Source organism: Triturus cristatus, chromosome 9 (assembly GCF_964204655.1).
Source record: "Triturus cristatus chromosome 9, aTriCri1.1, whole genome shotgun sequence".
Lineage (NCBI taxonomy): Eukaryota > Metazoa > Chordata > Amphibia > Caudata > Salamandridae > Triturus > Triturus cristatus.
In genome coordinates this window covers 392,838,717-392,853,567 of record NC_140592.1, presented here as the reverse complement: position 1 = coordinate 392,853,567, position 14,851 = coordinate 392,838,717, and the positions used below count along the sequence as shown (strand labels likewise).

Sequence of the window (14,851 nt, the reverse complement as noted above, 5' to 3'; positions counted from 1 at the left end):
TGACCTGCTGCCTCGATTGATCCACCCGGACCAATCGGGCTTCATTAAAGGGCGCCAGACGCACGATAATATACGGCGTACCATCCACCTTATCGAGAAATCATCCAGATTTAAGATTCCAGCTGTGCTAGTAGGATTGGACGCTGAAAAAGCGTTCGACCGCGTGGACTGGCCCTTCCTCTTCATGACCTTGCAAAAATTTGGGTTCGGGGACGCTTTCATGGAGATGGTGCGAGCTAACTACAGCCATCCCTCCGCGAGAGTGGTGGTCAACGGGACACCTTCCGAGCCCTTCCAGCTGACTAGAGGTACTAGACAGGGGTGCCCGCTGTCCCCTCTGCTTTTCGCCCTCAGCATTGAGCCACTAGCCATTCGGGTGAGGGAGAATGCTTCCATTAAAGGGATCCGATTTGGCGGGGAAGACCACAAAATCTCCCTCTTCGCGGATGATATTCTGCTGACTCTGGGGGAGCCACATGTCTCTCTGCCCGCGGTGCAGGGGGAATTGAGGGACTTTGAGAGAGTGGCAGGGTTCAAGGTCAACATGACCAAATCCTACATACTCAATCTCACACTCTCGAGAGCGGAGGTGGCCTTGCTCAAATCCCAGACGACGCTCTCATGGGCCCAACACTCGCTACAATATCTAGGGGTGCAGCTGACACCGACGGTTTCGGGACTGTATGGGGCCAACTACACCACAGTTTTGCCACACTTGCGGCAGGAGTTGCGGCGGTGGACGCCCTTGTACATATCTTGGTTGGGGCGAATCAACGCGGTGAAGATGATGGTGCTGCCCCGGGTCCTTTACTTGTTTCAGGCCTTGCCGATCCCGCTGGAGAAGGCATTTCTTCCGCAGCTGAAGACGTTGATCACTCAGTTTGTATGGCAAGGAGGGAGGGCCCGGCTCCCTTTCACGGTGCTTCGGAAACAAAGGGCGGATGGAGGGATGGGGCTGCCGGACTTTGAGCTTTACTATCAAGCGGCCCAATTGCGGGTCGTGTTGGAATGGACGGTACGGGAATCAGAGAAGCATTGGCTTCATATGGACCGCGCGATAGCCGGCAGATCCATCTGGGATCTGCTGTGGAAACCGAGGAGAGATAGACCGCCGAACGCATATCTTAGCACGCCAACGCGCACTACGTTGGAGGTTTGGGATAGGGTCACGCGGAGGGAGGGGTGGACGACATTCCCTTCACCATATACCCCGATACACTTTAATCCGGCCTTCGCCCCAGCCAGAGAGGAGGGTCCCTTTGATGGGTGGCGAGAGGGAGGGTGTCTAAAGCTGGCGGACCTATTCGACAAGGGGGCGTTCCGCTCGTTTCAGAACTGTAAGAGTGAATTTGGGGTCCCCAACAGTGAGCAGTTCCATTATTTGCAGCTCAAACACTGGGCCACGGCGCCACCGTTCAGGGAGGCGGGCTGCCGGAGCCTTACGGATATGGAGAAACTGGTTTTGTCGCGGGCGGGCTCGATGATGGGGGCAATCTCGTCTCTCTATGGGATGCTGCTGACTACACTACACACACCCAGGGCCAGACATATGGAATTCTGGGAGCAACTCCTGGGGAGAGAGAGAACTGAAGCTGAGTGGAGGGGCTTGTGGCGGGACATTCCCAGGCATAACTTGTCGGTAGGCTTACGGGAGGCTCACTACAAGACCATCTTTGATTGGTACCTATACCCCACAAAATTGGCTAGGATCTTCCCGGGGACTTCTGCACTCTGCTGGCGGGGATGTGGTCTCCTCGGGGATTTCAAACATATCTGGTGGGACTGCCCTAGTATTCAACCTTTCTGGGCAGAAATCTTAGCGCAGATTAAAGAGATTTTGGGCTTTGATCCCCCCGGGGACCTTGCTCATGTCATCCTGGGTCTTCGGGGAGAGGACTGGGAGGGGGTGTCCAGAGGAGATAAAGCTATATGGTGGCTCTGCGTGGGGGCAGCTAAGCTCACGGTGGCTGCGGCGTGGAAGAAACAGGCTGCTCCCGCCATGTCACTGTGGCATGCCCGCCTGTGGCGCCTGCTCTCGATGGAGCGCTTGGCGGTGTGCTTTAGGGATGATCCCACAGCCTTTGAGGAGTCTTGGGGCTCGTTGCTGGCCTACTTATCTAGGGGCCTCCCGGCAGCAGTCTTCCCGCCCGCATGGAGGACGTTGCGTATCTTCCGGACCTGGCACTCCACAGACTGAAACTGTTTCCCCTTTTTTTCGGACGCTTTGCAGCAGCCTCTGGGGGGGGGGTGGCGGGAGGGGGGTAGTGGGGGGGGGGGGGTGGGGGGTGGGGGTGGGGGGGGGTACCGGAGGAGTCTGAGGAGGGGTTCCCCTGGGCCGCACATGGAGCATCTGAACCACCTATGGGGCATTCTGTAGATACCTATGGCCGGGGGACACCCGGCAGTTACTTGTTATTGTATGACTACACATGTGCAATGATACTGTTGTTCTGAAATTCAATAAAAATGATTGCTATATAAATACTTCTAACATCCAGTCTTTTGTATACATCCTCCAACCATAGTAAAGAAACACAGAATTTCTAGGACAAAATGTCTTTAAAAAACTTTGCAAGAGCACAAGCTACGTCCAAAAAGGTCATGCTCGTCAAAAGTGCACGTGTCTCAGCCGGATTAACATTTAAAAAAAATTGGTTTTAAAAACACACCAAATCTTATAAAAATGCAAGAAATCTAATAAAAGATTAACAATTCTTTTTAAATCCTAGGCCGCATCTACAATTATTCTCAGTATTCAAAAGTATGTTAAACTTCCTAAATAATGCACATTCAAGGCGATCCGGAATTTCAGAAGTAAGAAGCATAACTGGGCAATAGGCAAGGTGGCTGTATATGGAAATGCCCCCTTGATTACCCCAGGATTCCAATTTTTAATTTGCCGACTGTTTACTCTTTACATACCCCAGGTCAGAAAGCCTGGACTTTTTTGGGGAATCTTTTTTCAAGTCTCCTTGTGCAAAAGGAGAGGCCACAGCCAATTTGAAATTTTTCAATTTTAAGGTCACCGCAATTTTTCCTAATCTACTCCATGCCCGCACCGCCCCTCGTAAGTAACTCTTTACAATTTCCTTTGCACACAGGCACAATACCTTTGGTGCCTCAGAGGTCCACAGTTTATCCCAAAACCTCAGGATTGATTTACAAGCCAGGAAAATCCAAGACTGTAATTCCCCTTCCAATCTTATTGTCGGGAACCATTGATCTATTGGGCAAACTGAACAGTTTTTTCAAAAATTTGCCCTCTCCCAACTTGTCTCAGAGCTTAAGGCCGCTAACTCTGCCCCATACAACCATAGAGAGGGCACTATTGCATTATAGGAAGTTAAAAGCCGAGACCCCAGTCTCCCTATAGTGACCAATTTTATATACTTTATGTACTCCTGAACTAATACCTCAACATAGGCGAATTGTGGAATATCTTGCCTCCATACAACACTGGATATCAATATTCATTCTTTGGAAATGGATATCTCTTGCGAAGAGATTACGTAAGTAGTTCATTTAATTAAAATAGGTAAAGCACCATGTCGAGATTTTTTTTAATTGATTTTTATTCTTTTTTTCCTTAAATTTAAATCTCAAAATTACATGACTTATTTGATTACTTTTCTAAAGCAGGGACAGTGCAGGATGTATTTCAAGATGCATCAATTTGTTTGATCCCTAAAGAAGATAGAGATCCAAGATTTTGTAAGAATTATAGACCGATATTACTGGTTTATATGGATTATAAGATCTTTGCAAAAATGATTGCTTTGCGTTTAGATCCACTCCTGCAAGATCTGTTGAACTGAGAACAATCCGGTTTTGTTAAAAAGTAGATTTATCTTGAATTATACAAAATTACTTTTTGATATTTTAAGCAAATCTAATAGTTTCAGGTCTTCTTTAGTAGCAGTTTAAGTTGAGGTTGAAAAAGGAATAGAACTTAACCCCACACGCTTTTACAACGTGTGCCATTAACCTGCATTTTTTACTCCGCTAAATCTTTTACAACGCAGGGCTTTACAATGCAATCCATTACAAACGCATTACAACGCAATTTAATATTCTAACTACACCGGGGGGTTACTTTGCGGAATGCGTTGTAATGGTTTGCAGTGTTAAGCCCTGTGTTGTAAAAGATTTCACTGAGTAAAAAATGCGGGGTAAAGGCATACGTTGTAAAGGAAGTTTACCTTGCAAAAGACTGATTGTATGAATTGGCCTTTTATTTTCCATGGGTTGAATTTGGCTTTGCTTCCAAAATGATCAGTTTAATATTACTTTTGTATGCCTTACCACAAGCTTCTATATTTAATAACCGTTTACTTTTCCCACCTTTCAAGTTAAAAAGAACAGTTAGGTATGGGTGTCCTTTATCTCCTATATTACTTATCTAAAATAAGAAAAACATAATTGAAGGTTTTATTTATAGTGAAAACCAAATTAAATTATCTGTTTATGCAGATGATATGCTCCTATTAATTTCTAATCCAACTTTGTCGCTTCCAGCTTTTCTTGATGAATTCAACAATCTTTCCCTAGTCTCGGGATACAAACTCAATATCTAAAAATGTGAGATGCTTCCTCCAAAATAATCGTTTAAAATATGATTTTATATATAACAATCAAAATAGTTTCCTAAATTCATCTCTCTGGCAAAATAAACTTATTAAAATTGAAAACAGGTCAATTTTGTGGCAACCATGGAGAGAGAAATGGCTAATAGTAGAGTGGTGAGAGTAGTGTAGAATGGCGCGCCAGTGTGTTGTGGAGAGAAGGGGTGGGGTATACCGTGGATGGGCGGGGAGGGATGAGCGTAGAGGGAAGAGGAGAGAAGGGGCATAGTGTGGAGCATCATGGAGTGGGGCGCATAGAGTGGAAAGGAGCGGAGTGGAGGGGCATAGAACAGAGTGTTTTGTAGGGGAGCGTTGTGGTGAGGAGTGGAGCATCATGGAGCAGAGTGAAGGGCAGTGGAGGGGTGTAGAGTGGAGCACCATGGAGCAGAGGGGCACAGAGTGAAGGGCAGTGGAGGGGTGTAGAGTGGAGCATCATTGAGCAGAGGGGCACAGAGTGAAGGGCAGTGGAGGGGTGTACAGTGGAGCAGAATGGAGAGAAGGGGTGTAGAGTTGAGCAGAGTGGAGGGGGCGCAGAACAGAAGTGGAGGGGGCACAGAACAAAAGTGGAGGGGGCACAGAACAAAAGTGGAGGGGGCACAGAACAAAAGTGGAGGGGGCACAGAACAAAAGTGGAGGGGGCACAGAACAAAAGTGGAGGGGGCACAGAACAAAAGTGGAGGGGGCACAGAACAAAAGTGGAGGGGGCACAGAACAAAAGTGGAGGGGGCACAGAACAAAAGTGGAGGGGGCACAGAACAAAAGTGGAGGGGGCACAGAACAAAAGTGGAGGGGGCACAGAACAAAAGTGGAGGGGGCACAGAACAAAAGTGGAGGGGGCACAGAACAAAAGTGGAGGGGGCACAGAACAAAAGTGGAGGGGGCACAGAACAAAAGTGGAGGGGGCACAGAACAAAAGTGGAGGGGGCACAGAACAAAAGTGGAGGGGGCACAGAACAAAAGTGGAGGGGCATGCAGAGGCACAGAGTGGTGTGTTGGAGCATGGAGGGGCACAGAGTGGAGCAGGTTCGAGAGGAGGGCTGTAGAGAGGAGGGGTGGAGAGTAGAGCTGAGAGGGCGTAGAGCAGAGCATTGTGGAGGGGCATAGAGCGGAGAGGAGTGGAGTGGCGGCTCATGGATTGGAGTGGCGTAGAGCGGAAGGGCGTAGAGCGTGCAGAGTGAAGTGGAGGGCGCAGAGTGGAGGGGTGTGAAGCAGAGCAGAGAATCGTAGAGTGGAGCAGAGCAGAGTGCAGAGCATTTTGGTGTGTCGTGGAGAGACGAGTGCAGAGCATTGTGGAGGGAGCACAGAGTGGAAGGGCACAGAGTGGTGTAGAGTGGTGTGGCATAGAGTGGTGTGGCATAGAGTGGTGGGGGAACAACCTTTACAACGCAACTTTTACAACGCACTACCTTTACAACGCATTTTTTACAACGCATAATCCATTACAACGCATGACATTACAACGCATGACACTACAACGCATTTTTAAAAACTACCTTTACAACGCATTCCATTACAACGCATACTACCATTACAACGCATACCATTACAACGCATAATATTACACTACACTATCCAACACTTACCCTACTGTTGCACCCCCTGGAGTTAGAATAGTAATTTTTACCCCTATTCTATCCAACACTTACCCTACTGTTGCACCCCCTGGAGTTAGAATAGTAATTTTTACCCTTATTCTATCCAACACTTACCCTACTGTTGCACCCCCTGGAGTTAGAATAGTAATTTTTACCCCTATTCTATCCAACACTTACCCTACTGTTGCACCCCCTGGAGTTAGAATAGTAATTTTTACCCCTATACTATCCAACACTTACCCTACTGTTGCACCCCCTGGAGTTAGAATAGTAATTTTTACCCCTATACTATCCAACACTTACCCTACTGTTGCACCCCCTGGAGTTAGAATAGTAATTTTTACCCCTATACTATCCAACACTTACCCTACTGTTGCACCCCCTGGAGTTAGAATAGTAATTTGTACCCCTATTCTATCCAACACTTACCCTACTGTTGCACCCCCTGGAGTTAGAATAGTAATTTTTACCCCTATACTATCCAACACTTACCCTACTGTTGCACCCCCTGGAGTTAGAATAGTAATTTTTACCCCTATACTATCCAACACTTACCCTACTGTTGCACCCCCTGGAGTTAGAATAGTAACTTTTACCCCTATACTATCTAATACTTACCTTAAATGTAATTTAATATTATGCGTTGTAATGTCATGCGTTGTAATGGATTATGCGTTGTAAAAAATGCGTTGTAAGTGCATGCGTTGTAAAAGTGTGCGTTGTAACGTCATACATCCAGAGTGGTGTGGCACAGAGTGGTGTGGCACAGAGTGGCGTGGCACAGAGTGGCGTGGCATAGAGTGGCGTGGCATAGAGTGGCGTGGCATAGAGTGGCGTGGCATAGAGTGGCGTGGCATAGAGTGGCGTGGCATAGAGTGGCGTGGCATAGAGTGGCGTGGCATAGAGTGGCGTGGCATAGAGTGGCGTGGCATAGAGTGGCGTGGCATAGAGTGGCGTGGCATAGAGTGGCGTGGCATAGAGTGGCGTGGCATGTTGCAGAGTTGAGTAGTGTGTTGTGGCACATAGTGGACTGGAGAAGAACGGTGTGGAGTAGATGTCGTGGAGTGGTGTAGAGTGGAGTGACGTAGAATAGAACAGATTGTTGTGGGGCAGCGTAGAGTGGGCTGTCGTAGCTTAGAGGGGCGTAGTGTGCCATAGAGTGTCATGGAAGAGAGGGTGTAGTAGCAGAAAGCCATTACAGACAACCCATTTTCAATTGAAATGATGATTACATTTGCTCGGACATAGTTTTACTGACAAAACCATACAGTGTAAAAATAATATGTGGGAGTGTGTTGATTTGTTTTGATTGTATTAAAATATTTGTTTCCAACACACTTCAGAATTACAAAAAGCTGTGCTGTCTGGTAGGCTTTAATGTAAAAAGATGACCTAACGTACAAAGATAACAAGCATTTACAATGCAACGGTCTCGGCATTGTTAAAGTTAGAGCTATTGGCATTGCTCATGATATTATTTTCGTTTATGTTTTTGTTTTTAAAACATTTAAAGAAACGGCATTGTTATTTACACTTTTCTCATCAGTACTTGTCTCTATATGATCACCCGCCATGCACCTGTAGATACAAAACATAAACTCATTGTAACCTTTAAAATTGGATCATTAAAAACAAGCAGAGGTACAATGTAATTACCAATTAAAGATGAATGTGCATCTCCTAATCAATATTGAAGCTCCAGAGTTCCTTGGGCTACTCAAGAGAAAGCGCTTGTTGAAATAAGCACTCCCGCTGCTCTGAAGAGAAAAGAGGCCCGTGGCAGCGCTGTGTCCTGAGAGGAAGTACCAGCTCCTCCCAGCAGGGGTCGCCACCACCCTGTAGGCCGCTGGAGAGAGGTGGGGCACGAGCCCTCAGCAAGCAGTGGAGGGGTGCGAACACCGAGAGGTCGGCGAACAACATCACGAAGGGGAGGACAAAGAAAAGGCATGGCAGTGGCAGTGCCAGAGGATTCGAGGGGCTCCTAATAAGCGACTTAGGCGAATAGACCCCACAGGGCCCGGAAAACGACACAGGGCCAACCTAGACTGGAAAAGAGGCGAGCGGGATTTGGGAACCAAGAACGAGATTTAGGCAACAACTAGAGAAATTAACTTCCGCATTTTTTCCCATTGGCGTTAAGGACGTTTTAAGTGGGAGTGAAGAAAAAAAAACTAATTTAAAGGCAAAATATTGAAGTCTAGCCCTCTAAAACAGGAGTCTCACGTGGCAGAGATTAAAGATGGATTAATCCCAGATCAGTTGACTGGGGGTGAGTGCTCGCAATGTTCAACACTCCGTCCATCATTTCCTTTGGTATTGCTTTGTTCGCCATAAGTTGGCAGGGTATGCTCAGACGCGATTCCCTTGCTCACTTTGCCACTGGATTCAAGCAAGCCTGGCTGAAGACGGCTGAAATGCCAGAAACCGGTCCTAGGAAGCTTGTTTCCGGTCCAGGGAAGACATGGCTTGGCAGTTCGGGCTGGACTGTTCCCATGAGGCACAGGGTCAGACTGATTTGCATATGGCCATGTCTGAACTGGGGTGGCAGAGTGGGCTAAAGAACGGTGATGGATTAAACCCAGATCAGTTGACTGGGGGTGAGTGCTTGCAATGTTCAACACTCCGTCCATCATTTCCTTTGGTAGAGATTAAAGATGGGCCAGTTGTGTGCAGCAGAATGAGTTACACAAATGAAAAGACCGCATAGGTGGCTTTACTTAAAGATAAAAATACATGGGCAAGACTTCTTGTTCAAAAGATCACAACAAAACACAGCGAGCGCTGACACCAGTGTTAGCAGGAGGGTATTCGGAAAAGAGAAGAACCCAACCAAGAAATACAAATAATTGGTGCACGAATTTGCACGAGGGAGGCACACTCGTCCAAATTCTAAAGTTGTTACATCTAACGTTCATGGATAGTGATGCGTGTTTTCAATTGTGTAACGCAGCAGCTCACTAGTATCACTGCAAATAATCTCTGTGACCCCCCTCCCGTTTCTCATATATGCGGTTTTATTTTGATTTGAATAGAAACTTTATTTTTGGATGTTGCATTAACACATTTCTCTGCAGAATGTTTGTAATAGACTTTCACACACCACTCACTTAAAAAATAAATGAAAGAGAAATTGAAATTCAAACAATCTGTTGAAGAATTATTCAGGGTCATCAGGGCAAGCCTCTGCAGAACAGAGCTGGGTTTATCAGAGGGGCCTGAAAGGCTGGGGCATGGGCCCGAGCCCACTTTGCCCATGCCTTAAAACGCCTCTGCCCCACGGTGGATCCATAGCAATGCTCCCGTAGGCCCTGCAGAAGCATTCCCCTCTCCAAGGCTTGAAGGAGGGTGCCCGCCCCCTTCCTCGGGTGAGTTTTCTGCAAGAAGGCCGAGTGTGACCATGGTCGAGGTACTGACGGAGCGAGTATAAACAACCTTCTCACCCCAACGGCCCTAACCCAGGACCTGTCTGCTCAGTTCCCTGTACCCACGTCACTCTCACTCACCTTCAACACACAGAACCTCTCCCTCGAGCTGCCCTGGCCTCCATGCCTCTGTTCACTCCACGCGCAGCCATGTTCCCTGTACCCAAGGCACTCTGACCATTAGATGACGGCTTCGCTCCCACAGCACTCTCAGCCATTCTTTGCCCCCACAGCTCTCTTGACAGTACTCTGTGCTCCGGGCCGCTCTCCCCCAGGTATCTCTGCCCGTGGCCATCCACACCCCCCCCCCCCCTACTTCCGACCCATGTTCCCTGTATCACTTGCTGTTTGATTACCACTACATTCTATGTCTCACCAATAGCATACTTATCTGGCGTCCTTCGCAGCCCTCTCCCGCATTCACTTCACTATGCCACAGCTCCGGCTCTCCTTCTAGGCTCTCCTTCTAGGCCCTGTCATTCTCACGAACTCTCAGCCTCGCACCTCTGCCCTCACTCACAGCCTCACGCGGCCACCTCGGTGTTCGGCGGCCACTCACCTTCCGAATGCGCATTTTGACCGAAGATGCTGTTAATTTCCGGGGGACTTCTAGTTTTTAGAACTGGGTGGTCTCTTTGGGGACCAGGAGGAACAGGAACAAGCTCTCCCGGGGCAGGGCACGCAGAGTATAATTAAGGACAGGGCACGGGGTAGTCTCCGAGGGCTCTAGGTAGTATTTTCTTGAACACTGGCCTTTCTGAGTCTGTCTCTTATCTGCAGGGAAGAGACAGAGGCGGAGAGGAGCCCGTGCGACCGGCCTGCAGCGCGAGGGTGGTGGGGAGCCCCGTGTCGCGCGTCTCCAGTCCTACCCGAGGCAGGGGGCTGGGTCCCCTGTTACTGGACCCCATACCCGAGCCTGCCCTCCAAGTGCTTGCCAGACGTGAAAGCGCGCCGATTCCCACTGGTCTGCCTATACCCGCTGGAAGTACGCTACGGACTGGAGGCGAAGACGACCCGACACACTGCTGGCGACTGAGGAAAGCCGCGCCTTGGTGGGAAATATCGCGCTGACCCTAGGAGGGGAAAAGTGACGAGCGCCCCCGAGCTTCCTAGCACCGCAAGGAAGGAAGAGAGAAAAAGACCTTTCTTGGAGGTAGAGAGAGAAGGGCTCTGACTTACTCGACCAGTCGGCACTGGTACTTGCAAAAGGCAAGCACACCACCGCCTTTCTCCGAGGCAGAGCAGAAATGCCTCGGAGAAACGCAGTGTCCTTTTCGGATTCGGGGGCGTGTTTTGCGGTTATCTCCTCTTGCCATTGGCTGGAGGAGATAATTAGACTTTCTGCAAAAAACACGCCCCCCGATCCGAAAAGGACGGGGCCTGATCGGAGTGACGGGACCTCTTCTCCAATGGCTGGCCAGCATTGAAGAGGCCAGCCAATGGAGAACAGGAGAGAAGAGGGGCGGGTTCAAGCCCCTCTTCTCCAAGTCATTAAATCTCGGATCGAGACTGCGCAAGCGCAGCCTTCGAGCCGAGACCTAAAAAGGATTCTGGTGGTCCCTGGCTCGACACCCAAGACTATGCACAAGGTAGCATCTAAATAAGATTAAACAACATTTTATAGGCAGAGTTACTCTGGCGGGGCCTACTGCAACGGATGAAGCAGGAGTCTTCAATGATTTAAGTATTAAACACCTTCGAGTATTTTTTTGTTTTTCTTAAAAAATGGTATTGGTTGCATGGTTCGAAACATTCATGCCCTGATCAACCCACACCTGGCCCTTCAGTGCAAGATGAAGCATCACGTAATAAAATACTTAGAGCTCAATTCATATTATATTTTACTGTTTCACCCATTCCTCTTCGCCAAAGCAAGGCTTTTTTAATTCCATTTATTGCAGTCTGGCAGTCTTTTGAGGCAAACTATGGTAGTGCTTTAAGACAGCTGCCTCCGGATGGTTTCAACAGAACTAAATGGTGAGTTTTTGTAGTGTTTATACATACACAGCACTAAAGGAGAATAAATAGCAAAGCACAAACAAATTCTACCAAAGATTTTTTTGATAATGGTGCATTACAGGATCTTGGCTCATATTTTAAGGATTAGAGGTGGGGGATACAGGAAAACAAAGAAAGGGTGTAACATCCAAGAACTGCATAAGTTCTAGCCTCTTCCTTGAAGACAATATGCAATTACATGTTTGATGTGAGGCATAGAAAACAAGTTATGTAGCAACATCAGTGTAGCTGTGAAAAAGGCAGCTTCCTGCTATGACACAACTTCACGATACCAAAGTGAAGAAAGGCTGGACTGGACAAATCAGGAAGATGAGTCAGCTAGTGTACGGGAAAACAATTTGAATGCTAGAAACATGAAGCACACACTTGTAATTTATAATAAACTTAAGGCACATTCAGCTTGTAGGAGCTGGAGCTGTTGCACCGCAGCAAGGCAGAAACAACAGCAACAGGAGAGCAAAGATGGTTAATAATTTAAAACGAAATCCCTGACATTCTATATGAAGAGGAGTCTTTTTGCAATAACCTTACTCTTTCTACATAATCCAGGGAGTCAATTACACACACCTGCAATGTCTGCAGACAGAGGTCATCAACAACTACGGGGAACATGGCCACAAAGTGTTAATCCAGCCTTGTTACAGGATCCGCCCGAGTGTGAGCAACAGACCCTGGGCTGTCAGCAGGATAACAGCTTCGAAAACACCATCAAAAGAAACAGAGCAGTGGCAGCGACTCCGGATACATGCCTGGGTGGCCCACAGCCAGCATGCTCCAACACTGGCTGCTGGCAGCCTGTTGAGGCCTGTCACTGCAGAAAACGAGCTTCTCGGTTGAGGATCAATGGGGAAAACCGGGGTAGCTGGAATTATATCTCGAACCCAAGCCCTGGAAACCAGTGGTCTGTCACGAGACTCGATGAGTGTAAGGCGCGCCTAACAAATTATTTAAACAAGCAATAGGTTTCGCATTCGCGAGAGTTTAAGCTATTGACATTGTAAATGACAATGCCTTTCCTTTATCTATTTTGATAATTTACACATAAATAAAAGGCATTGTCAATTACAATGCCAATAGCTGAAACTCTTGTAAATGCGAGACCCATTTCATTATAAGGAAGCGGCCACCATTGTCCCTGGCTGTTTGGAAAGTAAAAGCGCGCATGGCATGCTGAATGTTGTAGGAAAGCATGTCGGGCCTGCAGTAGGATAAACACATTAAAGAAAATAGTGCGCACAGACTGAAAAAGACATACCATGTAAAAACTGAAGTAAAAGGGCCAGTCCTCATGGGAGGTTAAAAATGAAGACAAGGCGGTACTAAGGAGGGACTAACAAGCCTAGTAACGAATCAGAAGCCAGCATTTACAAAGGGCAATGACACAAGCCAATGAAAAATATGGGTGGAGTGTGGGCGGAGCTTAAACTCCATACTCTAATACAGCATACCTCGCAAAGTTGCGCATGCGCTGCCCAGGCTCGACCTTAAAATCATATAGGTGCTTTATAAAGAAAGGCCACGGGCCTATCTCCCACTCTTGACATCACCAAAGCTGAAATGCCAGGCTGCACCCTGCCACTAGAATTATGCGATTCTCAGGAGTAGTGGCGTTTCCCACCTAATTATAGATTGGCTGTGCTTGCTGCAAAATCAATGATATGCAGCATAATTTGCAGATTTAGACAAAAAAAAGTTTCAAGCTCAAACAGACAGTGGTGTCTCTGAAGGGGTCTGTCATGGACCAGCTTGCCACACACACATTTTCTCTTAAGAGGCAGGCTTTATCCTTGGAACATGCTTATTAGTATATTGTTGCAAGAATTATACATTATAAACAGAGAAAAGTTGAATAAAGCTGCAAATGGAAGCCCTACAAGAAAAGCTGAAGCGTAACATTACCTGTGGGAGCAATATTCCTAGAAGCACACCGGCCATGATGCTGTAGTGGTCCATAAACCAAATAAGGACGGCATTCGTGCACCCCCTGATGTGGATGACATGTAATAAGTCCAGCCGCTGCAAAAAAAGAGAAAAATACCCAAGGTGAGCACTGGAGCAATGAGAAAGATGAGGGTGCTTCCAATCTATCATGTCAGTGGTTCAGTTTCCAAACTTTGTGGAAGCAGGCGCCACGTACAGGAGAACGTCAATTAGTGCCAAAGTAGATGCTCACTGCAAGAACCACTGGTTCATAACCATGGACTGATTGGTCCCATTTTCACAAAAAGTAACAATATTATCAATGCAATTATTATTTTATTTTTTTAACTCTGGCTAATCACTTCACTTGTATCATTCCAAGGGATTACACGTTTTCACAGTTCCTGTCCATGACATGTATATGAAATCAGAGTAATTTAAACTGCAACACATTATTTTGAACCCCTTTGTACTCTCACTTTCTAGTACCTCTACAGTCTTAATTGAGTTGGAGGGTGAGATGCGTAATATAAATGTTTTTACCTTCACCACAGTCCAGGGAAGATCTAGGTGTTCAGGATATTTTTGTTTCAATCCATCCCCCCCCCCCCCCCCCCCAAACAGCCAAAATGTCTCTTTAATCTCATTTATTTAACAAAGGAATTTCATATCTAGATGAGGAAGTGACAAGTTTCTTTAAGAGCAGGGACTGACTCTGGTCACAACCTAGTGCAAGATCGCATTGAAGAACAAGTTACTTACCTCCGGAAACGATACATCTGTAAGAAACATAGGTTAGTTATAGATTCCTTACCTTAGAATTACCCCCCAGGAGTCGGACTGGATCCGGAAAGTTTTTCGTCAGCAGTACCCCTGCGCGTCGAAAGGTAGCGTCGGTCGGCTCCGGGTTCGTCGTTGGCGTTGTGGTCGCCGGGATGACGTCGCGGTAGCTACATAGACGCCGCCATAGCGCGCTGAAGTCAGTTCTGGTCACGACTTTCCACCCCAGAAGCGCAGAGCCATGCAAGACACTGACCACTGGTGCACAAAACTAGGGCCCTGAAAGGAAGTCCTTAACCCTAGAAGTCAGTTCGCAGAACAGGGAGGATGGGTGGGGCGGTAAGGAATCTATAACTAACCTAGGTTTCTTACAGATATATCGTTACCGAAGGTAAGTAATTTGTTCATCTGAAAGAAACAGTTAGAGATTCCTTACCTTAGAATAGATATACCAGCAATACCAACCCCGGAGGTGGGTCTGCGAACTAAGTTC

The 14,851-nt window shown here is 47.3% G+C and overlaps 1 protein-coding gene across 1 annotated transcript in view; it reads right to left on the bottom strand.

Annotated features, from left to right (window-relative positions):
* The window catches only part of TSPAN15 (tetraspanin 15), a 192,447-nt gene that overhangs the window by 32,426 nt on the left and 145,170 nt on the right, over positions 1–14,851 (bottom strand). The window contains exon 7 of the mRNA XM_085625251.1: positions 13,558–13,674. Within this exon, the coding sequence (XP_085481377.1) occupies positions 13,558–13,674 (117 nt within the window). The remainder of the gene's footprint in view (positions 1–13,557; positions 13,675–14,851) is intronic.